Source organism: Oncorhynchus nerka, linkage group LG24, assembly GCF_034236695.1.
Source record: "Oncorhynchus nerka isolate Pitt River linkage group LG24, Oner_Uvic_2.0, whole genome shotgun sequence".
In the NCBI taxonomy this organism is placed as follows: Eukaryota; Metazoa; Chordata; class Actinopteri; order Salmoniformes; family Salmonidae; genus Oncorhynchus; species Oncorhynchus nerka.
This window is the reverse complement of record NC_088419.1, coordinates 12660067-12687175: the sequence shown is the minus strand read 5'-3', so window position 1 is coordinate 12687175 and position 27109 is coordinate 12660067. Positions and strand designations below refer to the sequence as shown.

The 27109-nt window shown below is 44.8% G+C and overlaps 1 protein-coding gene across 17 annotated transcripts in view; it reads right to left on the bottom strand.

Moving 5' to 3' along the window:
* Positions 1-27109, bottom strand: part of LOC115107530 (MAP/microtubule affinity-regulating kinase 3-like) — a 112848-nt gene that overhangs the window by 12716 nt on the left and 73023 nt on the right. For 7 of the 17 annotated variants that reach the window (XR_010460841.1, XM_065008616.1, XM_065008612.1 and 4 more), the window contains exons 8-15: positions 24304-24540; positions 21964-22104; positions 16046-16145; positions 14087-14199; positions 9931-10084; positions 9258-9478; positions 3679-3782; positions 105-278 (exon numbers count right to left, since the gene is read on the bottom strand). Coding sequence is in view for 16 of the 17 variants with exons in the window: in XM_065008616.1 (XP_064864688.1) it covers positions 105-278; positions 3679-3782; positions 9258-9478; positions 9931-10084; positions 14087-14199; positions 16046-16145; positions 21964-22104; positions 24304-24540 (1244 nt within the window). In the remaining variant the exon portion in view is untranslated. The remainder of the gene's footprint in view (positions 1-104; positions 279-3678; positions 3783-9257; positions 9479-9930; positions 10085-14086; positions 14200-16045; positions 16146-21963; positions 22105-24303; positions 24541-27109) is intronic. The other 10 variants (XM_065008627.1, XM_065008619.1, XM_065008622.1 and 7 more) reach the window with 3 other exon arrangements.

The window sequence follows — 27109 nt, the reverse complement described above, 5'->3', positions numbered from 1 at the left end:
GGAAAATCGAGGTTAGAGAGACGAGCAGACAGACATAACGTGGCCCCTGGGAAGAGGAGGACCCCTGGTTGAACACCTGGGAGGCAGGGTGGGAAGCCCCTTACTTAGGCCTGAAGAAGTCGCCATCGGTAGGTGGCAGCGTTTGGCGGCAGGTGTGGCCCGAAGCCGACAGGGACGCGGCCTTCTGGTGGCGCAGGCGGACCGAGGCTGAGGAGACGGTGAGGGCCTTGGCGTAGGCAGAAGGGCTAGTGGCACAGGCCGCCGACATTTCACTCATGCTGCCCCCCGGAGGACAGGAGGTGAAGTGCGGCGAAAAAGGCCACAGGGCCAGAGCAAAACAAGTGGGTTTTAATAAAGCATTGAGGGCATAAAAAGAGTCAAACTTCATAAGATAAAAAAAGAGGACAGAAGAGGAAGCAATTCTTTCTGTCCAGGCTCCCTTGAATGAATGTACTGTAGCATAGATAGTTAGACAAGCAGAAGTTGAAGGGAGCCTTCTTGGCAGTGATGACTGTCTCTGTATTGGGTTGCACTGGATGGTCAAAGGGTGTGGATTGTGGACTGCATATGAGTGTCAATCAATCTGCTGTGTCCCCCCTCAGTCCTCGATACATATCGGTTTTATTTATAATTGGATCAGTGTATCGCAACGTCGCATTGCACTAATTTCCTGTGTGAATGTCGTGAATGAATCATTCAAAAAGTAATCTTGGTGACAAATCTGAGCACTCAAATTGAATTGCCATGGTAACACAAGACACCTTGTAAAACAAAATGAGCGCTTCTTAGTGTACAAGTGTAACTACCTCCCTGTTCAACTACATTTTCTTATGTTTGGTGAATATCTCCGACAGAGAGAGATCAAAGGCTTTGACCGCTGCAGACCGACCGAGGTCAAAGAACGTTTTAAACCCTCTTGTATAAATTCAAACACATACTGAACACCAACCTTCCAAGCACTTTTCATCCTCAAGATTCTCTTGGCATAGTCCATTTTAATCTCAACAAATTTCTCAGATTTGTTGTCAGAACACTTCAACAACTAACCCGCCTCTACTCTGCGTTCTATTGGCAAACGTGCAATCACTGGAGAGTAAACTGGACAAGCTTCATTCGAGATTATCCTATCAACGTGATATGAAGAACTGTAATATCCTATTTTTCTCAGAGTCGCGGCTGAACAAGGACATGGATAATATACATCCAGCTGTTTTCTTTAATACATCAGCAGGACAGAACGGCAACGTCGGGCAAACTCAGAGGGGAAGTGGTGTATGTCTCTTTGTTAACAACAGCTGATGCGCAATACCTCATAATAAGCTGTAGACCATACTATACTGAACAAAAATATAAACGCAACATGTAAAGTCTTGGTTCCATGTTTCATGAGCTGAAATAAAATATCTCCAAAATGTTCCATATATAGAAAAAGCTTATTTCTCTCAAATTCTGTGAACAAGTTTGTTTACATCCCTGTTTGTGAGCATTTCTCCTTTGTCATGATAATCCATCCACCTGACAGGTGTGGCATATCAATAAGCTGATTAAACAGCATGATGATTATTACACAGCTGCACCTTTTGCTGGTAACAAAAGGCCCCTAAAATGTTCAGTTTTGTCACACAACGCCCCAGTTTTGATGGAGCGTGCAATTGGCATGCTGAGTGCAGGAATATACACCAGAGCTGTTGCCAGATAATTGAATGTTAATTTCTCTACCGTAAGCCGCATCCAACATAATTTTCAGTATGTCCAAAAACATGGAAAGCGTCAATACAGGACTAAGATCGAATCCTACTACATCTGCTCTGACACTCGTCGGATGTGGCAGGGCTTGAAAACTATCACGGATTACAAAGGGCACTAGCCGCGAGCTTGCCAGTGACGTGAGCCTACCAGACGAGCTAAATGCCTTCAAATGCTCGCTTCGAGGCTAGCAACACTGAACCATGCTTGAGTGCACCAGCTTTTCTGGACAACTGTGTGATCAAGCTCTCCATAGCTGGTGTGAGTAAGACCTTTAAACAGCTTAACATTCACAAGGCCGCAGGGCCAGACGGATTAGCAGGATGCGTACTCAGCTGTAATGAGTCTTCACTGCCATTTTTAACCTCGTTCTGACCCTGTAATACCTACATGTTTCAAGCAGACCACCAAGCTCAGCATGCAACAATATAGTGCCCTTCAAGCTCATCACTAAGCTGACCCTGGGACTGAACACCTCCCTCTGCTGGATCCTGGACTTTCTGACAGACCGCCCCCAGCTGGTGAGGGTAGGCAACAACGCATCCACAATGCTGACCCTCAACACGTGGGCCCCTCAAGGGTGCGTGCTTAGTCCCCTCCTGTATTCCCTGTTCACCCACAACTATGTGGCCAAGCACGACTCAAACACCGTCATTAAGTTTGCAGATGACACAACGGTGCTAGGCCTGATCACTGACGACGATGCTACAGCCAAAAGGGAGGAGGTCAGAGATCTGGCAGTGTAGTACCAGGACAACAACCTCTCCCTCAATGTCAGCCTGACAAGCAAGCTAATTATGGACTACAGGAAACTGGGGGCCGCCGCATTCACATCAACGGGGCTGTAGTGGAACGGGTCGAGAGCTTCAAGTTCCTCAGTGTCCACATCACTATAAATTGATTCCAGAACAGTCAGACTGTTCTCTCTGCTACTGCAAGGAAAGCGGTACAGGAGCGCCAAGTCTGGGACCAAAAGGCTCCTGAATAGCTTCTACCCCTAAGCCATAAGATTGCTGAACAGTTAATCAAATGGCCACGCTGAATATTTGTGCTGACTCTCTTGCACCGGCTCTATGCACACTCACACATACTACACTGACACTGCAACACACACGCACTACATACTATATGCTCACACACACTTAAAACACACACGCATATTGACGCCACACACACACACACTTTAACTCTCTTCAACATACCCTGCTGCTACTCTGTTTATTATCTACCCTGATTACCTAGTCACTTTTACCCCTGCCTACATGTACATATTACCTCAACTACCTCAGCTGCCTTGTACCCCTGCACATTGACTCGGTACCAGTACCCCTTGTATTTAGCCTCGTTATTGTTATTTTATTGTGTTAGTATTTCCTTTAAAAATGTTCTGCTAATTTGTCTTACTTTTTAGCTCTGCATTGTTGGGAAAGGTCTCGTAAGCATTTCACAGTCAAGTCTACACTTGTATTCGGCGCATGTGATAAATACCATTTTATTTATTAATTTTATCTCTTGTATTTTTGAACAACACAGAGTTGAACAACACAGAGTTGAACAACACAGAGTGCCGTTCACATGTGCTTTTTTAAATTTATCTGACACAACTACTCTGTTCCAATTATGATAGAGTCCTTTCAAATAGGCCAATGACTAAAGGTAGACATACAGTGTAGTTTCTATTGAGCTGGACATTAATAGGCCCCAATATAGCATCTCTGTGATTCTAAACCAATATTTTTTTTGACCATGGCTATTTCACAGAGAAAACACTGTGTGTATGATGATGATGATGAAGAACGGGGCCTTCCTTTAGTAAAACAACAACCTTAACTAGAACATAATCTTCAAGACCTGAATCTTGTACAGTGTGGTCAGGGTGGTGTATGTAGCTGCTGCAGGCTAGGAGGGACAACGGAACAGACAGAGCCTCACCTGTTTTCTTTTCCGTTCTGGATGACAGAGTGGCGGTCTGAGGCGTTCCTCTCGCTACACACATACGTGTTCCTCCTTCTCATGCCCCCTGATGTGGAGTTAGTCTGGAGGGAGAGAGAGAGAGAGGGTGATCAAAGGAGGGAGAGAGTGAACGAGAGTAAAAGAGAGCGAGAGGGTGATGAAAGGAGGGAGAGAGTGAAAGAGAGAGAGGGTGATGAAAGGAGGGAGAGGGTGATGAGGGAGAGTGAAAGAGAGAGAGGGTGATGAAAGGAGGGAGAGGGAAAGAGAGAGGGTGATGAAAGGAGGGAGTGAGTGAGAGAGAGGGTGATGAAAGGAGGGAGAGGGTGATGAAAGGAGGGAGAGAGTGAAAGAGAGAGGGTGATGAAAGGAGGGAGAGGGTGATGAAAGGAGGGAAAGAGTGAAAGAGAGAGGGTGATGAAAGGAGGGAGAGGGTGATGAAAGGAGGGAGTGAGTGAAAGAGAGAGGGTGATGAAAGGAGGGAGAGAGGGTGATGGAAGGAGGGAGTGAGTGAAAGAGATAGAGGGTGATGAAAGGATGGAGAGAGTGAAAGAGAGCGGGTGATGCAAGAGAGAGTGAAAGAGAGAGGGTGATGAAAGGAGGGAGAGAGGATTATGAAAGGAGGGAGTGAGTGAAAGAGAGAGAGGATGATGAAAGGAGGGAGAGAGTGAAAGAGAGAGGGCGAGGAAAGGAGGGAGAGAGGATGATGAAAGGAGGGATTGAGTGAAAGAGAGAGGGTGATGAAAGGAGGGAGAGAGGATGATGAAAGGAGGGAGAGAGTGAAAGAGAGAGGGTGAGGAAAGGAGGGAGAGAGGATGATGAAAGGAGGGAGTGAGTGAAAGAGAGAGAGGATGATGAAAGGAGGGAGAGTGAAAGAGAGAGGGCGAGGAAAGGAGGGAGAGAGGATGATGAAAGGAGGGATTGAGTGAAAGAGAGAGAGGATGATGAAAGGAGGGATTGAGTGAAAGAGAGAGGGCGAGGAAAGGAGGGAGAGAGGATGATGAAAGGAGGGAGAGAGTGAAAGAGAGAGGGTGAGGAAAGGAGGGAGAGAGGATGATGAAAGGAGGGATTGAGTGAAAGAGAGAGGGCGAGGAAAGGAGGGAGAGAGGATGATGAAAGGAGGGATTGAGTGAAAGAGAGAGGGTGAGGAAAGGAGGGAGAGAGGATGATGAAAGGAGGGAGAGAGTGAAAGAGAGAGGGTGAGGAATGGAGGGAGAGAGGATGATGAAAGGAGGGATTGAGTGAAAGAGAGAGGGCGAGGAAAGGAGGGAGAGAGGATGATGAAAGGAGGGAGTGAGTGAAAGAGAGAGGGTGAGGAATGGAGGGAGAGAGGATGATGAAAGGAGGGATTGAGTGAAAGAGAGAGGGCGAGGAAAGGAGGGAGAGAGGATGATGAAAGGAGGGATTGAGTGAAAGAGAGAGGGCGAGGAAAGGAGGGAGAGAGGATGATGAAAGGAGGGAGTGAGTGAAAGAGAGAGAGGATGATGAAAGGAGGGAGAGAGGATGATGAAAGGAGGGAGAGAGGATGATGAAAGGAGGGAGAGAGGATGATGAAAGGAGGGAGTGAGTGAAAGAGAGAGGGTGATGAAAGGAGGGAGAGAGGATGATGAAAGGAGGGAGAGAGGATGATGAAAGGAGGGAGTGAGTGAAAGAGAGAGGGTGATGAAAGGAGGGAGAGAGGATGATGAAAGGAGGGAGAGAGGATGATGAAAGGAGGGAGAGAGGATGATGAAAGGAGGGAGAGAGGATGATGAAAGGAGGGAGAGAGGATGATGAAAGGAGGGAGTGAGTGAAAGAGAGAGAGGGTGATGAAAGGAGGGAGAGAGGATGATGAAAGGAGGGAGTGAGTGAAAGAGAGAGAGAGGAATTCATAACTGCACACGTATTGCCGTTTTTTTTTTTTTAACACAAGCTTGTTGTCACCGTTGTGCTTTGGCGTGTCAATGGTTTCTTCAATTTAATTACGAGAGAGAGAGAGGGTGAGGATGGAAGGTGAGCAGTATAGTGACAGACAGAGACAGAAAGAAAAATATATAAATAAACCAAAGAAAGAGTTTCTTGTGAGGCCCAGTACAAATGCTGTAAAAACTATGTTTCTTGTGAGGCCCAGTACAAATGCTGTAAAAACTATGTTTCTTGTGAGGCCCAGTACAAATGCTGTAAAAACTATGTTTCTTGTGAGGCCCAGTACAAATGCTGTAAACACTATGTTTCTTGTGAGGCCCAGTACAAATGCTGTAAACACTATGTTTCTTGTGAGGCCCAGTACAAATGCTGTAAACACTATGTTTCTTGTGAGGCCCAGTACAAATGCTGTAAACACTATGTTTCTTGTGAGGCCCAGTACAAATGCTGTAAACACTATGTTTCTTGTGAGGCCCAGTACAAATGCTGTAAACACTATGTTTCTTGTGAGGCCCAGTACAAATGCTGTAAACACTATGTTTCTTGTGAGGCCCAGTACAAATGCTGTAAACACTATGTTTCTTGTGAGGCCCAGTACAAATGCTGTAAACACTATCTCGACCCCTCTTCGACATTGATCATCAAGCCCAAAAAAGCTACCCTGTGAGTGAGTGTGTGGCCAAATATCCATAACCAGATATCCATACTTATATTTAAAATAGTATGCTGATTGAGTATGCGAAATTATTGTATTTGAAAATATTGTATTAATATTAGTAGTAAGATTAGTACACAGAGTATAGTGCCGTCCTTGGCCAGCTCTCCCGCTATCTCTCTCAGAATGACCTTCTTGATCCAAATCAGTCAGGTTTCAAGACTAGTCATTCAACTGAGACTGCTCTTCTCTGTATCACGGAGGCGCTCCGCACTGCTAAAGCTAACTCTCTCTCCTCTGCTCTCATCCTTCTAGACCTATCGGCTGCCTTCGATACTGTGAACCATCAGATCCTCCTCTCCACCCTCTCCGAGTTGGGCATCTCCGGCGCGGCCCACGCTTGGATTGCGTCCTACCTGACAGGTCGCTCCTACCAGGTGGCGTGGCGAGAATCCGTCTCCTCACCACGTGCTCTCACCACTGGTGTCCCCCAGGGCTCTGTTCTAGGCCCTCTCCTATTCTCGCTATACACCAAGTCACTTGGCTCTGTCATAACCTCACATGGTCTCTCCTATCATTGCTATGCAGACGACACACAATTAATCTTCTCCTTTCCCCCTTCTGACGACCAGGTGGCGAATTGCATCTCTGCATGTCTGGCAGACATATCAGTGTGGATGACGGATCACCACCTCAAGCTGAACCTCGGCAAGACGGAGCTGCTCTTCCTCCCGGGGAAGGACTGCCCGTTCCATGATCTCGCCATCACGGTTGACAACTCCATTGTGTCCTCCTCCCAGAGCGCTAAGAACCTTGGCGTGATCCTGGACAACACCCTGTCGTTCTCAACTAACATCAAGGCGGTGGCCCGTTCCTGTAGGTTCATGCTCTACCACATCCGCAGAGTACGACCCTGCCTCACACAGGAAGCGGCGCAGGTCCTAATCCAGGCACTTGTCATCTCCCGTCTGGATTACTGCAACTCGCTGTTGGCTGGGCTCCCTGCCTGTGCCATTAAACCCCTACAACTCATCCAGAACGCCGCAGCCCGTCTGGTGTTCAACCTTCCCAAGTTCTCTCACGTCACCCCGCTCCTCCGCTGGCTTCCAGTTGAAGCTCGCATCCGCTACAAGACCATGGTGCTTGCCTACGGAGCTGTGAGGGGAACGGCACCTCAGTACCTCCAGGCTCTGATCAGGCCCTACACCCAAACAAGGGCACTGCGTTCATCCACCTCTGGCCTGCTCGCCTCCCTACCACTGAGGAAGTACAGTTCCCGCTCAGCCCAGTCAAAACTGTTCGCTGCTCTGGCCCCCCAATGGTGGAACAAACTCCCTCACAACGCCAGGACAGCGGAGTCAATCACCACCTTCCGGAGACACCTGAAACCCCACCTCTTTAAGGAATACCTAGGATAGGATAAAGTAATCCCTCTCACCCCCCTTAAAAGATTTAGATGCACTATTGTAAAGTGGCTGTTCCACTGGATGTCATAAGGTGAATGCACCAATTTGTAAGTCGCTCTGGATAAGAGCGTCTGCTAAATGACTTAAATGTAAATGCCAGGATGTCATACTCATTTAGCTTTTCATCTAGTAGAATTCACTGCACACTATCGACAAAAAGAAGGGTATTTTCAGACCTACGTGTGTTTGACAACAGCTGAAGAATCAGCTGATAATTAGATGCCAACAAATGGCGGGTAGCAATGCAATTGCGCATTAGATGACGTATTCTCAATGTGGGTGAGCCTATTACGTGGATATTTGTTGCTTACTGCATACATTTGTACTAAACAGTACATTCTATACAATACAGTATTAAGACCCACATTTTGTTACGTTACAGCCTTATTCGAAAATTGACTAAATTGTTTTTCCCCCTCATCAATCTACACACTATACCCCATAATGACATCACAATACCCCATAATGACGAAGCAAACACAGGTTTTTCTACATTTTAGCAAATTTTATATACATACATAAAAAATAAAAAAATGAAATATCACATTTGCGTAAGTATTCAGACCCTTTACTCAGTACTTTGTTGAAGCAACTTTGGCAGCGGTTACAACCTCGAGTCTTGGGTATGACGCTACAAGCTTGGCACACCCGTATTTGGGGAGTTTCTCCCATTCTTCTCTGCAGATCCTCTCAAGCTCTGTCAGCTTGGATGGGGAGCGTTGCTGCACAGCTATTTTCAGGTCTTTCCAGACATGTTCGATTGGGTTCAAGTCCGGGGTCTGGCTGGGCCACTCAAAGACATTCAGAGACTTGTCCCAAAGCCATGCATGTGTTGTCTTGGCTGTATGCTTAGGGTCGTTGTGCTGTTGGAAGGTGAACCTTCGCCCAGTCTGAGGTCCTGAGCGCTCCGGAGCAGGTTTTCATCAAGGATCTCTCTGTACATTGCTCCATTCATCTTTGCCTCGATCCTGACTAGTCTCCCAGTCCCTGCCGCTGAAAAACATCCCCACAGCATGATGCTGCAACAACCATGCTTTACGGTAGGGATGGTGCCAGGTTTCCAATTTCCTCGACCTCATGGGTTGATTATTGCTCTGACATGCGCTGTCAGCTCAATTGAATTTGAGCTCAATTTCGAGTCTCATAGCAAAGGGTCTGAATACTTATGTAAATAAGGTATTTCTTTTTTAAAATTTTTATTATTTATAAATTTGCAAAAATGTCTAAAAAACAGTTTATATTTATTTAATCCAATAAGGCTGTAACTTAGCAAAATGTAGAAAAAGTCAAGGGGTCTGAATACTTTCCGAAGGGACTGTAATGTAGTAAGATTAGTACACAGTGTATAGTTTTAGTAAGTAGAAGTCAAGACAGATTTTAGACACAGACATTGACATCAAGCCCAAAAACCCTGTGAGTGACTGAGTGTGTGTGTGTGTGTGTGTGTGTGTGTGTGTGTGTGTGTGTGTGTGTGTGTGTGTGTGTGTGTGTGGTTGGTGTGAGGATGCGTGTGTATACATATTCTGTGTACTCACGCTGGGTGTGGTGGAGCCCTTCTTGCGGTCGGGGATGTCGGCCTTGTTAGGGTTGTTGGCGTTACCCAATAGGGGACTGGCAGGGGCACCGCTGCCACCACGCCCGCCTGGTGAAACAGACTTCCGTGGCTGGGCACCCCCGTCCTCTTTGTGGTCGCCGTTGTCATCCGAGGTGGTCTGGCTCCTCTTGGGGTAGCCCACCGAGGGAATGGACGGACCGGCTGGATGGAGGAGAGGGAGAGACACACATGGATGAGTGTGGAGTTACAATGAGAACTGTGGTGCATTTGATGTTCACATCGCTCTTCCTATAACACTTATCCCCCTTTCCCTCCTTACTCCTCCTCCTCCTCTCAATGTCCCCCCTCCTCCTTCTCCTCCTCTCAATGCCTCCCCTCCTCCTCCTCCTCTCAATGCCTCCCCTCCTCCTCCTCCTTCTCCTCTCAATGCCTCCCCTCCTCCTTCTCCTCTCAATGCCTCCCCTCCTCCTTCTCCTCTCAATGCCTCCCCTCCTCCTCTGTGTCCTCCTTCTCCCCTGCATCTCCCCTCCTTCTCCTGTGTCTCTTATCTCCCCCTTTCATGGGTTCTTCCTCGCTCTCCCTCCTTCATCCTGTCCCACTTACATCCCCCCTCCTCCCTATCCTCCCCGCTCCATCTCCTCCCACCCTCTCACCCTGGTCGCTGTAGCGTCTCTGTTTCTGGGTGCCGGAGATGGACCGCTGGACCTTGAGGTGGGCAGGAGACTGGCCATTGTTGTTGTGCTCGCTGGCAGGCCGCGCCTTGGCCAGAGACAGATTACTGCTAGAACTGGAGTCACTGACCTCCAACTAGGAAAGAGGGGAAGAGAAGAAAAGCTTACACTTAAATCACACTGCAGATTAAAATTAGTTCTACTGTATTTTATGCGCAGATCTGTGCCATTTTGTGACAAAAAGTCACTCAGTGTGTGTTTCTCAATATGCATACAACTTCATTCTCCGAGGACGTTCTTGTGTGGAAGAGAGTGTGAAGAATGCATAAGAATTTACATATGAGAAGCAAGCTACTTTTACATGTACAAAACGACCTAAAACTAATGTTGTAATGCAATGTAGATAGGCCAACGGTAAGCTACGAATTCTTTATGGCTAGCTAGCTAGCTACCAATTCTTTGTCAGTTAGCCTGCGCTCTACGCACACTACAGTGGGTATTATAGGCAGGTAGATATGCTAAATTAACATATGTATTTTATACAAGATTAAATATTCTAGTCAGGCAACAGTTCACTCCGAAGTCAGAGTTTATTTTCTCTTGCTTCAGCTCGAAAACCGTTGGCTATTGTTTAAGAGATTTTTCATCATGGTTGTGTCATATTACATCAACAATCCTGGGAATTTAGTTGAAGCTTGCATCGATGCACGCTTCAAAATGTGTACAGAGTACGTGTTCCATACTCTGACCATTGTGTGCTCCAGTTTGCGTCCTCGAAATGCGGTAGTGTTTTGAAAAATGCACTACATTTTTCTTGAATCTTCAACATAGTAATGCTACCAAAAATAATTTACAGAAACAAGTTACAAATGTCATCCATGATTCACCAAATTATATTTTAAGCATATGTTTTATTTTCAGTCTCCATCTCCACTGAATGAGGTTAACTGTAAGGATTTATTTCCTAATAATAATGTAAAATTAACAAATGTACTGAAAGACCTGTGTGAAGGTCAACCTACAGAGGAGGAACTTCTTGAGGCAATTAAATCCTTTTAGTGTTTAAAAACACCATGGCTTGATGATATACCAGTAGAGATAGGTCAGTATATCTCACCTTTTGTACTCAAAGATCAATTTTTAGCATGTTTTAACTACTCCTATACAAATTATAGACTTTCAGGTACTCATTACTACTGAAACAGGACCCAGGTGATAAGTATAATTTTATTTTACCTTTATTTTACTAGGCAAGTCAGTTAAGAACAAATTCTTATTTACAATGATGGCCTAGGAACAGTGGGTTAACTGCCTGTTCAGGGGCAGAACGACAGATTTGTACCTTGTCAGCTCGGGGGTTTGAACTTGCAACCTTCTGGTTACTAGTCCAACTCTCTAACCACTAGGCTACCCTGCCACCCCAATAATGATCCAGTCCATTTAAAAAACTGGAGACCTCTTACACTTAGTGAAATGTGTAAGAGGCTCTAGAAAATCCTGGTGAAATGTGTAAGAGGCCTCCAGGCAATCCTGGTGAAATGTGTAAGAGGCCTCCAGGCAATCCTGGTGAAATGTGTAAGAGGCCTCCAGAAACTCCTGGTGAAATGTGTAAGAGGCCTCCAGGCAATCCTGGTGAAATGTGTAAGAAGCCTCCAGAAACTCCTGGTGAAATGTGTAAGAGGCCTCCAGGCAATCCTGGTGAAATGTGTAAGAGGCCTCCAGAAACTCCTGGTGAAATGTGTAAGAGGCCTCCATGCATTCCTGGTGAAATGTGTAAGAGGCCTCCAGAAACTCCTGGTGAAATGTGTAAGAGGCCTCCAGAAACTCCTGGTGAAATGTGTAAGAGGCCTCCAGAAACTCCTGGTGAAATGTGTAAGAGGCCTCCAGAAACTCCTGGTGAAATGTGTAAGAGGCCTCCAGGCAATCCTGGTGAAATGTGTAAGAGGCCTCCAGAAACTCCTGGTGAAATGTGTAAGAGGCCTCCAGAAACTCCTGGTGAAATGTGTAAGAGGCCTCCAGGCAATCCTGGTGAAATGTGTAAGAGGCCTCCAGAAACTCCTGGTGAAATGTGTAAGAGGCCTCCAGGCATTCCTGGTGAAATGTGTAAGAGGCCTCCAGAAACTCCTGGTGAAATGTGTAAGAGGCCTCCAGAAACTCCTGGTGAAATGTGTAAGAGGCCTCCAGAAACTCCTGGTGAAATGTGTAAGAGGCCTCCAGAAACTCCTGGTGAAATGTGTAAGAGGCCTCCAGAAACTCCTGGTGAAATGTGTAAGAGGCCTCCAGAAACTCCTGGTGAAATGTGTAAGAGGCCTCCAGGCAATCCTGGTGAAATGTGTAAGAGGCCTCCAGGCAATCCTGGTGAAATGTGTAAGAGGCCTCCAGAAACTCCTGGTGAAATGTGTAAGAGGCCTCCAGAAACTCCTGGTGAAATGTGTAAGAGGCCTCCAGAAACTCCTGGGGAAATGTGTAAGAGGCCTCCAGAAACTCCTGGTGAAATGTGTAAGAGGCCTCCAGAAACTCCTGGTGAAATGTGTAAGAGGCCTCCAGGCGATCCTGGTGAAATGAATAGCACATAGAATAAAAAGGTTTTACCAGATATTGTTCATCCTGATCAGACAGATTTTTTACATGGACAATATATTTGAGATAATATGTGACAATGAAACATAAAAGATACCTGGCCTGGTCTTCATAGCAGATTTTGAAAAGGCGTTTGATAAAGTACGACTAGAATTTATACATAAATGCCTGGACTACTTTAATTTTGGTGAATCTCTTATACAATGGGTTAAAGTTATGTACAGCAACCCCAGGTGTAAAATAGTAAATAATGGTTACTACTCAAAAAGTATTGAACTGTTAAGAGGAGAAAAACAAGGATGTCCGTTGTCTCCTTACAAATAGCAGTGTTTGGCCATTTGGAAAGCCATAGTTAATCAATCTATAATATAATAATACTCGTAGGAAAGATTTTCATCTTTAGCTCACAATCTGTGGATAATATACGATTAGAAAGGTTCAAAATGTATGTAAAACATCACAACACAATTAAAAAATATACTGCACATGGAAACCAAACGAGGGTGGACTATGGTGATAGGTGGGATGGGCTGAGGGGCGGGATTAAAGAGCTGAGGTCTATGGTGATAGGTGGGATGGGCTGAGGGTGGTTGAGGGGTGGGATTAAAGAGCTGAGGTCTATGGTGATAGGTGGGATGGGCTGAGGGTGGTTGAGGGGTGGGATTAAAGAGCTGAGGTCTATGGTGATAGGTGGGATGGGCTGAGGGTGGTTGAGGGGCGGGATTAAAGAACTGAGGTCTATGGTGATAGGTGGGATGGGCTGAGGGTGGTTGAGGGGTGGGATTAAAGAGCTGAGGTCTATGGTGATAGGTGGGATGGGCTGAGGGTGGTTGAGGGGTGGGATTAAAGAACTGAGGTCTATGGTGATAGGTGGGATGGGCTGAGGGTGGTTGAGGGGTGGGATTAAAGAGCTGAGGTCTATGGTGATAGGTGGGATGGGCTGAGGGTGGTTGAGGGGTGGGATTAAGAGCTCATGTTCGGTAATGTATTATTGTTATGTGATGTAAAGTGTGAATTGTAAAATGTATGTATATGTAGAAAAAAAGCTGTAAAAACAGATAAATATATTTGTGTCCTCAGAAGAGGATGGGTTAGTAATATATATATATATTTATTTTAATTTAAAAAAGTAGATCTTAAAAGAAAGAGAGACATTTTGAAAGCGCAAAAAAGTGACGGCATCACCCAAACAGACAATCACTTCAGGTACAGTATTTTCAGGTACCATCTACTGTATCTTGCCTATGCTGCTCTGTACCATCACTCATTCATATATCTTTACGTACATATTCTTTATCCCCTTACACTGTGTATAAGACAGTAGTTTTGGAATTGTTAGTTAGATTACTTGTTGGTTATTACTGCATTGTCGGAACTAGAAGCACAAGCATTTCGCTACACTCGCATTAACATCTGCTAACCATGTGTATGTGACAAATAAAATTTGATTTGATTTTGCATTTAATTGCACTTGCCAAAAATGTCAGGTAGAAACCAAGACCAAGAACTAATACATGCTAGAGCCAGCACTTTCAGACATGGCTAGGTCTCCCCTTACCTCTGTGGACTTCCTTCCCAGTAGCAGGTAGGTGGCGGTGATCTCATCGTACTTCATCCTGGTTAGAGACTCAGTCACCTCCTCCCGAGTGTAGCCCATCCCCACCATGATGTCTGCAGGAGAACAGGAGCGGGATAGGACAGCTGTTAGCATTAGACAATAGGCTGCAGCCTGGGGTTGTCTAGCGGTTAGGGATGCTGCCTTCAAATCCAGCCCATACCCTTTTGACACAAACCCTCTGTCAACTTTCCTGTCTCTCCCTTGTGGTTACTAACCAATATTTATTTTTTTTAAACGCCATTGGCTGAGGCCGTGTGAACATATATCCCCATTTCCTATTTGGAACCAAAATACTAGGCCGTGAGGGCAATGTGTTTGAATTTAATGAACTGTATTAATCCCACAAGGGGAAATTGGATGTACAGCAACAACATACTGCATACATCAGATAGAGAGAGAGCATCAGAGACAGAGACAGAGAGAGAGAGAGAGAGAGACAGAGACAGAGCACTGATGGCTGGTGAAACAACAACTCATTCTCTCTATCATCAGTGCTGAGTGAGGGCATGGTAGGAGCAGATCAATGCTGGCATCAACATGTATGGGGTGAGGGAGAGCGGGGTGCGAGTGGAAAGAACAAGGCCTGCCAGACTGTATCGACTCCTGGATCTGTGTGCGTGTATGTGTGTGTGTGTGCATGCACACATACATTTTAATGACTGTGTGTTACAGAGTGTGGTTGTGTTAATGCGTGGTCAAGTGTGCATGTCTGAGTGGAGTGCGAGGCCGTGGGTGTCTGAAAACAATCCAGCTCTGCCACGCTCACGTTGGGTACAGCATGCCAGGCTAGCCCGCAACACAGACAGGCTCCCCCTAATACATGTGCCAACCTATCTACTCTCTCCTGCAACCAACCAACAAATAAGAGTTCCTAGCAGCTGATACAGCTGATACAGTTCGTCATCTGATAGTTACGCATTGAGAATACTTCCTATAGAACCACATCAGCTCTAAGTGACTTAAATCCTCATTTACAAGCACTTCGCTACACTCGCAATAACATCCTATAACTATATGTATATGTGACCAATAACATCCTCTAACTATATGTATATGTGACCAATAACATCCTCTAACTATATGTATATGTGACCAATAACATCCTCTAACTATATGTATATGTGACCAATAACATCCTCTAACTATGTGTATATGTGACCAATAACATCCTCTAACTATGTGTATATGTGACCAATAACATCCTCTACCTATATGTAAATGTGACCAATAACATCCTCTAACTATGTGTATATGTGACCAATAACATCCTCTACCTATATGTATATGTGACCAATAACATCCTCTAACTATGTGTATATGTGACCAATAACATCCTCTAACTATGTGTATATGTGACCAATAACATCCTCTAACTATGTGTATATGTGACCAATAACATTTGATTTGATTCATGTACCTACAGGGGTCAAAGTGTAACTAGATAGTCCTATTCCATCTAGTATGTCTCAGTTCTGATTTTCTGTTTTTTATTTTAATGATTATTTCAGCATTAACCAACCTTCCTCCTGAAGAGCTAGCGGACGTGCATGCTTTTGCTCCAGCCCACCTTTAACACACCACATTCTACTAATCAGCGTCTCCTCAGGACCTTGATTAGTATAATACTTTTGTGTTAGAGCAGGGCTGGGACAAAAGCCTGTATACTCAGCAACTTTCCATGAGGAGGCTGCCCATTCCTGGTTTTAATAAAGTCATTATCTATATTCATAAGTATGGGTACACATGTAAAGATGGTCCCTGATTCGCTCCCTAACCCTTCCTGTTGATGTTTGCAAACCTATAAGGTGGAAGCTCCACCACCACACTGTTTATTTACACCTATCCAAGGGAGAGAAATGGGAGTGGCTGGTACACAGAGGAGTGCTGGAGTCAGTGTACCTATTCTCTTCTGGTCCGTGATGTCTGTTTCTGGTTCCACGAAGGGCTTCATCTCATCCTCCTCACAGCCGGCGTTTATCCACCGGTCCTTCATGATTTGCTAGGAGGGAGAAGGACAAACACACATTAGAATTTCCACTCTACAGGCCCAATTTGATAACAGGGACACAAAAGTGACACATTAACCTCTTGTCCCTGCGCCTATGAACTTAGATCTGTATAGGATTCATGGTTTGGATAGGAACCATATAAGCAATATGTCAATGTAGGCTATATATTTATATAATATTATATGTCAATGTAGGCTATATATTTATATAATATTATATGTCAATGTAGGCTATATACTTATAATATTATATGTCAATGTAGGCTATATATTTATATAATATTATATGTCAATGTAGGCTATATACTTATAATATTTCAATGTAGGCTATATACTTATAATATTATATGTCAATGTAGGCTATATATATATAATATTATATGTCAATGTAGGCTATATATATATAATATTATATGTCAATGTAGGCTATATATTTATATAATATTATATGTCAATGTAGGCTATATATTTATATAATATTATATGTCAATGTAGGCTATATATATATAATATTATATGTCAATGTAGGCTATATATTTATATAATATTATATGTCAATGTAGGCTATATATTTATATAATATTATATGTCAATGTAGGCTATATATATATAATATTATATGTCAATGTAGGCTATATATTAATATTATATATGTCAACCTAGGCTATATATATATATAATATTATATGTCAATGTAGGCTATATATTTATATAATATTATATGTCAATGTAGGCTATATATATATAATATTATATGTCAATGTAGGCTATATATTAATATTATATATGTCAACCTAGGCTATATATATATATAATATTATATGTCAATGTAGGCTATATATATATATATAATATTATATGTCAATGTAGGCTATATATATATAATATTATATGTCAATGTAGGCTATATATTAATATTATATATGTCAACCTAGGCTATATATATATATAATATTATATGTCAATGTAGGCTATATATTTATATAATATTATATGTCAATGTAGGCTATATATATATAATATTATATGTCAATGTAGGCTATATATTTATATTATATATGTCAACCTAGGCTATATATATATATAATATTATATGTCAATGTAGGCTATATATTTATATAATATTATATGTCAATGTAGGCTATATACTTATAATATTATATGTCAATGTAGGCTATATACTTATAATATTATATGTCAATGTAGGCTATATATATATAATATTATATGTCAATGTAGGCTATATATTTATATAATATTATATGTCAATGTAGGCTATATACTTATAATATTATATGTCAATGTAGGCTATATATTTATATTATATATGTCAACCTAGGCTATATATATATATAATATTATATGTCAATGTAGGCTATATATTTATATTATATATGTCAACCTAGGCTATACAGTATTAAGACCCCTTGACTTTTTCCACATTTTGTTACGTTAATGGAGTAAAAAAAAAAATCCTCATCATTCTACACACAATACCCCATAATGACATCACAATAACCCATAATGACATCATAATACCCCATAATGACAAAACAAAAACAGGTTTTTAGAACATTTTGCAAATGTATTAAAAATTAAAAATAAACTGAAATCTCACATCTACATAAGTATTCAGACCCCTTACTCAGGACTTTGTTGAAGCACCTTTAACAGTGATTACAGCCTTGAGTCTTCTTGGGTATGATGCTACAAGCTTGGCACATCTGTATTCGAGGAGATTCTCCCAATCCTCTCTGCAGTTCCTTTCAAGCTCTGTCAGGTTGGATGGGGAGCATCGCTGCACAGCTATTTTCAGGTCTCTCCAGAGATCTTTGATCGGGTTCAAGTCCGGGCTCTGGCTAGGCCACTCAAGGACATTCAGAGACTTGTCCCAAAGCCATTCATGCATTGTCTTGGCTGTGTGCTTAGGGTATTTGGCCCAATGGAAGGTGAACCTTCGCCCCAGTCTGAGGTCCTGAGCACTGTGGAGCAGATTTTCATCAAGGATCTCTCTGTACATTGCTCCGTCCATCTTTGCCTCGATCCTGACTAGTCTCCCAGTCCCTGCCAATGAAAAACATCCCCACAGCATGATGCTGCCACCACCATGCTTCACCATAGGGTTGGTGCCAGGTTTCCTCCAGACGTGACGCTTGGCATTCAGGTCAAAGAATCTTGTGGTGCCTTTCGGCAAACTCCAAGCTGGCAGTCATGTGCCTTTTACTGAGGAGTGGCTTCCGTCAGGCCATTCTACCATAAAGGCTGATTGGTGGAGTGCTGCAGATATGGTTGTTCTTCTTAAAAGGTTCTCCCATCACCACAGAGGAACTCTGGAGCTCTGTCAGAGTGACCATCGGGTTCTTGGTTACCTCCCTGACCAAGGCCCTTCTCCCCTGATTGCTCAGTTTGGCCGGGTAGCCAGCTCTAGGAAGAGTCTTGGTGGTTCCAAACTTCTTCCATTTAAGAATGATGGAGGCCACTGTGTTCTTGGGGACCTTCAATGCTGCAGACATTTTTTTGTACCCTTGCCAAGATCTGTGCTCAATCCTGTCTCTGAGCTCTACGGACAATTCCTTCGACCTCATGGCTTGGTTTTTTCTCTGACATGCACTGTCAACTGTGGGACCTTATATAGACAGGTGTGAGCTTTTCCAAATCATGTACAATCAATTGAATTGACCACAGGTGGACTCCAATCAACATGTAGAAACATCTCAAGGATGATCAATGTTAACAGGATGCACCTGAACTCAATTTCGAGTCTCATATCAAAGAGTCTGAATACTTATGTAAATAACTTCAGCTTTTATTTTTAATACATCTGCAAGAATTTCTAAAAACCTGTTTTCGCTTTGTCATTATGGGGTATAGAGTGTAGATTGATCAGGAAAAAAAACTAGTAACAAAATGTGAGCGATCTGAATACTTTCCGAATGCACTGTAAGTCGACTGACTTGAAATGGCATTGAGCCCAAACCTGGAGGGCAGTGACGGTGCAGAGATGGACTGATAAGTGGAGGGTACGAGGTGGTTGGATAAGTGGAGAGAACGAGGTGGTTGGATAAGTGGAGAGAACGAGGTGGTTGGATAAGTGGAGGGCACGAGGTGGTTGGATAAGTGGAGGGCACGAGGTGGTTGGATAAGTGGAGGACACGAGGTGGTTGGATAAGTGGAGGGTACGAGGTGGTTGGATAAGTGGAGGGCACGAGGTGGTTGGATAAGTGGAGGGCACGAGGTGGTTGGATAAGTGGAGGGCACGAGGTGGTTGGATAAGTGGAGGGTACGAGGTGGTTGGATAAGTGGAGGGTACGAGGTGGTTGGATAAGTGGAGGGTACGAGGTGGTTGGATAAGTGGAGGGTACGAGGTGGTTGGATAAGTGGAGGGTACGAGGTGGTTGGATAAGTGGAGGGTACGAGGTGGTTGGATAAGTGGAGGGCACGAGGTGGTTGTATAAGTGGAGCGCACGAGGTGGTTGGATAAGTGGAGGGCACGAGGTGGTTGGATAAGTGGAGGGTACGAGGTGGTTGGATAAGTGGAGGGTACGAGGTGGTTGGATAAGTGGAGGGTACGAGGTGGTTGGATAAGTGGAGGGTACGAGGTGGTTGGATAAGTGGAGGGTACGAGGTGGTTGGATAAGTGGAGGGTACGAGGTGGTTGGATAAGTGGAGGGTACGAGGTGGTTGGATAAGTGGAGGGTACGAGGTGGTTGGATAAGTGGAGGGTACGAGATGGTTGGATAAGTGTAAGAGCATGTGTGTTCGTGCTCCCATGATGCTTAGCCACTGTATCCCTTGGTATCCAAACACCTTGCCAGTTGGGTGAAGTGCTTAGGGGAGAAAGACACACACTGGCTTTAGCTGTGCTTAGCTGTGGTGTTTCTCATTAGTCTTTGTGTATCACAGATACTAGAAAAAGAACAGGGCGCCACTCGGGACACAAACACTTCTCTTTTTCTCTCTGTTCTGGGTGATGTGGTACAAAACGGACTAGTCACTGATCTCCCTCCATGTGAGCAAGACAAAGGAGCTGATCGTGGACTACAGGAAACTGAGGGCAGAGCACGCCCCCATCCGCAGGGCTGTAGTGGAGTGGGTCGAGAGCTTCAAGTTCCTCGGTGACCACATCACTAAGGAATTAACATGGTCTACACACACACACACCAAAACAGATGTAAAGAAGGCACGACTACGTCTCTTCTCCCTCAGGAGGCTGAATAGATTTGGCATGGGGCCTCGGATCCTCAAAACTTTCTACAGCTGCACCATCGAGAGTATCTTGACTGGCAGCATCACAGCCTGGCAACTGCTCGGCACCCGACCGCAAGGCGCTACAGAGGACAGTGTGTACGGCCCAGTACATCACTGGGGCCGAGCTCCCTGCCTTCCAGGACCTCTATACCAGGCGGTGTCAGAGAAAGGCCCTAAAAATGGTCAAAGACTCCAGCCACTCAAGTCATAGACTATTCTCTCTGCTACAGCACATCAAGCAGTAACGATGGAACCAACAGGAACCTGAACAGCTTCTACCAAGCCATAAGACTGCTAAATAGTTAGTTAAATAGTTAACCAAATAGCTACACAGACTATCTGCATTGACCCCTGTTTGCACTAATTATTTTAACTCATCACATACAGTACACTGCTGCTACTGTTTATTATCTATCCTGTTGCCTAGTATCTTTGTCCCTACATATATATACATACATATATGTATATATGTATACATACATCCCTACATATATCTACCTCAATGACCTCGTACCCCTGCACATGGACTCGGTTTCTGGTACCCCATGTATAGAGACAAGTTATCGTTATTCATTGCGTATTTATTCCTCTGCATTGTGGAGAAGGGCCCGTCAGTAAGCATTTCACTGTTAGTCTACACCTTGTTTACCAAGCATGTGACAAATATAATGTGATTTGAGTAGATCAATGTACACAAAAGCACACACAAAGAATGCTGTGTGTTTCTGTGTATGTGCCTGTGTGTGTGGGGGGGTTCTGTGTGTATGTGCGTGTGTGTGTATGTCTGTGCGCGAATAAGTGCATGTGCATCTAGCAGAGGGAAATCTACTTTAGCCGTTGGAAGAGGTGTGTGTGCGCGCGCGCGTTTGCATGCGTGTGTGTGACCACATTCAGGTGCGGTTTTCAAACCCTGCATGCCATGCATCTCCACACAGGTAGAATCCAGGCAGGAGTGGCGTAAAGCAGGAAGGAGTCTGTGTGAGAGGGGTGGACCTAAAGGAGGAAGGAGTCTGTGTGAGAGGGGTGGACCTAAAGGAGTCTGTGTGAGAGGGGTGGACCTAAAGCAGGAAGGAGTCTGTGTGTGAGAGGGGTGGACGTAAAGGAGTCTGTGTGAGAGGGGTGGACCTAAAGCAGGAAGGAGTCTGTGTGAGAGGGGTGGACGTAAAGGAGGAAGGAGTCTGTGTGAGAGGGGTGGACCTAAAGCAGGAAGGAGTCTGTGTGAGAGGGGTGGACGTAAAGGAGGAAGGAGTCTGTGTGAGAGGGGTGGACGTAAAGGAGGAAGGAGTCTGTGTGAGAGGGGTGGACGTAAAGGAGTCTGTGTGAGAGGGGTGGACGTAAAGCAGGAAGGAGTCTGTGTGAGAGGGGTGGACGTAAAGGAGGAAGGAGTCTGTGTGAGAGGGGTGGACGTAAAGGAGGAAGGAGTCTGTGTGAGAGGGGTGGACGTAAAGGAGGAAGGAGTCTGTGTGAGAGGGGTGGACGTAAAGGAGGAAGGAGTCTGTGTGAGAGGGGTGGACAGCGAGTAGTACAAAATAAAAAGTAATAAGCGTAAAGACATATTTACATTTTGGCCTTCCTCCCTCACCTCAAGTGTACCGCGCTTGGATGGGTTGAGCACCAGGAAACGCTTGAGGAGGTTTTCACAGTCGGTGGACATGTAGAAAGGGATACGGTATTTACCCCTTAAAACACGCTCTCTCAGCTCCTATAGGGGGAGACAGAGAGGAGAGGTTAAAGGTCGGATTAGTTGGTGGACATGCAGAAGGTGATAAGCTACCCCAAAACACACTCTCACGCCCTCAGATGCAGGAAAGAGTGTGCAATGAGGTATTGAATGTGTCACTGTCAATCACCTTGATTACTACAATCAGGGTAGCCTAGTGGTTAGAGCGTTGGACTAGTAACCGGAAGGTTGCAAGTTCAAACCCCAGAGCCGACAAGGTACAAATCCGTCGTTCTGCCCCTAAACAGGCAGTTAACCCACTGTTCCTAGGCCGTTATTGAAAATAAGAATTTGTTCTTAACTGACTTGCCTGGTTAAATAAAGGTAAAAAATGTGTCTCTCTTGACCTGTGTGCACCTACGTTGTTTCATTCATAGGCTATGTTGTAGCAACCTCATGATGGGTAAAGGGAAAATTTGAGTATCATGTAGTAACCTAAACCTACTGAAGTTACGTTGAACTGGGTTAATGGAATATGAATTACAGTCATCCAATATCCCAGGGATCATCAACTAAGATTCAGCAACGGGACACTTTTCTTGAGCCGGAGGTTGGGGAGCCGGAACATCATTACAAATCATTTGTCGACCGCAAGGAGCCCAAACAGATATCATGTTTGACTGAAAAATATTAGCGTTCAAAACCTTGCTTATATTTCTATACAATCACGCGTCTCTCTATCATGCATGGGAACACATTTCTTAAATTAAAATCACTTGGAGCTGATTTTATGGTGTTTTTACAGTCTCATGTCCAACAACGCAGCAAGTTGGGAGCCCTGCAATATACAGTAGGGGAGCCCTGCAATATACAGTTGGGGAGCCCTGCAATATACAGTAGGGGAGCCCTGCAATATACAGTTGGGGAGTCCTGCACTATACAGTTGGGGAGTGCTGCACTATACAGTTGGGGAGTCCTGCACTATACAGTTGGGGAGTGCTGCACTATACAGTTGGGGAGTGCTGCACTATACAGTTGGGGAGCCCTGCACTATACAGTTGGGGAGCCCTGCACTATACAGTTGGGGAGTCCTGCACTATACAGTTGGGGAGTCCTGCACTATACAGTTGGGGAGTCCTGCACTATACAGTTGGGGAGTCCTGCACTATACAGTTGGGGAGTCCTGCAATATACAGTTGGGGAGTCCTGCACTATACAGTTGGGGAGTCCTGCACTATACAGTTGGGGAGTGCTGCAATATGCTGCAACAGAAGTAAAGGAAATGGATAAACTGACTGCATCCAATCAAAACGTGGAATTTAACCCCATAAGGCCAAGTTCAAAAAAACATGTGTCCTCCCTAATCTTGAATGGCACAAACCGCCACTGACAAAGACAGACCCTGCTTCCCAGTTCTCTACCTTTCTCCCAAAGTGTGCAATCACACCCTCTTCCCCATGCAGTAAGCATGCCCTCTTCCCCATGCAGCAAGCATGCCCTCTTCCCCATGCAGCAAGCATGCCCTCTTCCCCATGCAGCAAGCATGCCCTCTTCCCCATGCAGCAAGCATGCCCTCTTCCCCATGCAGCAAGCATGCCCTCTTCCCCATGCAGCAAGCATGCCCTCTTCCCCATGCAGCAAGCATGCCCTCTTCCCCATGCAGTAAGCATGCCCTCTTCCCCCCCATGCAGTAAGCATGCCCTCTTCCCCCCCATGCAGTAAGCATGCCCTCTTCCCCCCCATGCAGTAAGCATGCCCTCTTCCCCCATGCAGTAAGCATGCCCTCTTCCCCCCATGCAGTAAGCATGCCCTCTTCCCCCATGCAGTAAGCATGCCCTCTTCCCCCATGCAGTAAGCATGCCCTCTTCCCCCATGCAGTAAGCATGCCCTCTTCCCCCATGCAGTAAGCATGCCCTCTTCCCCCATGCAGTAAGCATGCCCTCTTCCCCATGCAGTAAGCACGCCCTCTTCCCCATGCAGTAAGCACGCCCTCTTCCCCATGCAGCAAGCATGCCCTCTTCCCCATGCAGCAAGCATGCCCTCTTCCCCATGCAGCAAGCATGCCCTCTTCCCCATGCAGTAAGCATGGTAAGCAGCGGCTAGATGGAGTTATCCCCATTCTTACAACACTGCTTTCCTTTTAAAGCGATTGCACATTTATGACAGAAGGGTAGAAAGAATTGGGACATAGAGTGGAGGTCAGGGTTAAAAGTTAATACACTCACACATGTACACACACACCTTGAGGTTCTGACCGTCGAAGGGCAGCGACCCTGACACCAGCGTGTACAGGATGACCCCCAGGCTCCAGACGTCCACCTCAGGTCCGTCGTACTTCTTCCCCTGGAACAGCTCTGGGGCGGCGTAGGGAGGAGAGCCGCAGAACGTGTCCAGCTTACTTCCCATGACAAACTCATTACTGAAGCCAAAGTCGGCAATCTTGATGTTCATGTCGGCGTCCAGGAGTAAGTTCTCAGCCTGGTTGGGGGGGGGGGGGGGGGGGGGGGTGAGTAGGGGTGGAAGTGGGTGTGTTTGTGTGTGGAATGTAATTCAGTGTCGTGAAACATTGTTGTCCTTTTCAAATTAAAGAACGGGGATGTAGATGGCTGGATGTTACACTGGAACTAGTGAACTATTAGTGGGGTGTGTGTGGGGACATCATTCATTGTGACACAAGATGTACTATGTATGAGATTGCTAATGGAGAAGTAAACATTGAACATTTACACCGGCAGTAACGTTGTCAGACTCCCTTATTATATAACTTTACAGTCTTGAATATTGCAGATAGAACTAGAATGAATAGAGCTATCAGGGGAAAGAGAGAGATATGAAGAGAGGAGAGAGATGGGGAAGAGCGGAGGAAGACAAAGAAGCGAATGAGGTGCAGAGGATGAGAATGAGAGCAAGATGCCAACTCCGTGCCCCACACGTAGCATCAGACATCTTTCTTTCTTCCTTCCTATTTCCATCACTCTCTCCATCTCCCTGTTTCTCTATCCATATCTTTCTGTTCCTCCCTCCCACTTTCTCTCCTTCTCTCTTTCTCTATTACTCACCCTCTCTCTCTCTTGTGCATAATGTCTCATGGTGGAAACAGAGCATGTAATGCCCTGTAGACTACTACACTGTGTCACAAAGCACACATCTCTGGGGGATGGTAACACAACATCCCATGAGACCCCTGCTAGAGGAGTAGGAGGTGATTATGAACAGTGTTTCTCCCAGGGCTGTGGAAGAGAGTGCGTGTGTGTGTGTCATGGTACGTGTGTGTGTGCCAGGGTACGTGTGCGTGTGCAGGATCTTAATTTGATCACCCTGTTGCAGGACAACTTTCCTGCCTGCAATGCAGGATATGTAAAACTTGCAATGTATTTGACACTGGAACCGCTGGGCCTCGCAGGTCCCCTCCTCATTCTAACTAAAAAAATAATAATCTACTTAAAAAAAAATATATATATATATAAGTCGGAAGTTTACATACACCTTAGCCAAATACATTTAAACTTAGTTTATCACAATTCCTGACATTTAAGCCTAGTAAAAGTTAGGATCACCACTTTATTTTAAGAATGTGAAATGTCAGAATAATAGTAGAGAGAATGATTTATTTCAGCTTCTATTTCTTTCATCACATTCCCAGTGGGTCAGAAGTTTACATACACTCAATTAGTATTTAGTAGCATTGCCTTAGAATTGTTTAACTTGGGTCAAATGTTTTGGGTAGCCTTCCACAAGCTTCCCACAATAAGTTGCGTGAATTTTGGCCCATTCCTCCTGACAGAGCTGGAGTAACTGAGTCAGGTTTGTAAGCCTCCTTGCTCGCACACGCTTCTTCAGTTCTGCCCACAAATGTTCTATAGGGCTTTGTGATGGCCACTACAATACCTTGACTTTGTTGTCTTTAAGCCATTTTGCCACAACTTTGGTAGTATGCTTGGGGTTACTGTTCATTTGGAAGACACATTTGCGACCAAGCTTTAACTTCCTGACTCATGATACCATCTATTTTGTGAAGTGCACCAGTCCCTCCTGCAGCAAAGCACCCCCACAACATGATGCTGCCACCCCCGTGCTTCACGGTTGGGATGGTGTTCTTCGGCTTGCAAGCCTACCCCTTTTTCCTCCAAACATAACGATGGTCATTATGGCCAAACAGTTCTATTTTTGTTTCATCAGAACAGAGGACATTTCTCCAGAATGTACGATCTATGTACCCATGTGCAGTTGCAAACCGTAGTCTGTCTTTTTTATGGCGGTTTTGGAGCAATGGCTTCTTCCTTGCTGAGCGGCCTTTCAGGTTATGTCGCTATAGGACTCGTTTTACTGTGGATATAGATACTTTTGTACCTGTTTCCTCCAGCATCTTCACAAGGTCCTTCGCTGTTGTTCTGGGATTGATTTGCACTTTTCGCAACAAAGTAAGTTAATCTCTAGGAGACAGACCGCATCTCCTTCCTGAGCGGTATGACGGCTGCATGGTCCCATGGTGTTTATACTTGCAGACTATTGTTTGTACAGATGAACGTGGTACCTTTAGGAGTTTGGAAATTGCTCCCAAGGATGAATCAAATTTGTGGAGGTCTACAATTGATTTATTTTGATTTTCCCATGATGTCAAGCAAAGAAGCATTGAGATTGAAGGTAGGCCTTGAAATGCATTCACCGGTACACCTTCAATTGACTCAAATTATGTCAATTAGCCTATCAGAAGCTTCTAAAGCCATGACATCATTTTCTGGACTTTTCCAAGCTGTTTCAAGGCACAGTCAACTTAGTGTATGTAGACCTCTGACCTACTGGAATTGTGATACAGTGAATTATAAGTGAAATAATCTTTCTGTAAACAATTGTAGGAAAAATGACTTGTGTCATACACAAAGTAGACCAACATGCCAAAACTATAGTTTGTTAACAAGAAATTTGTGGAGTGGTGGTAAAATGAGTTTTATTGACTACAACCTAAGTGTATGTAAACTTCCCACTTCAAACAGCTTCTGTTTACAATGACGAAATAAAACAGTCAGCCAAACGCAGAGTCAGAGAG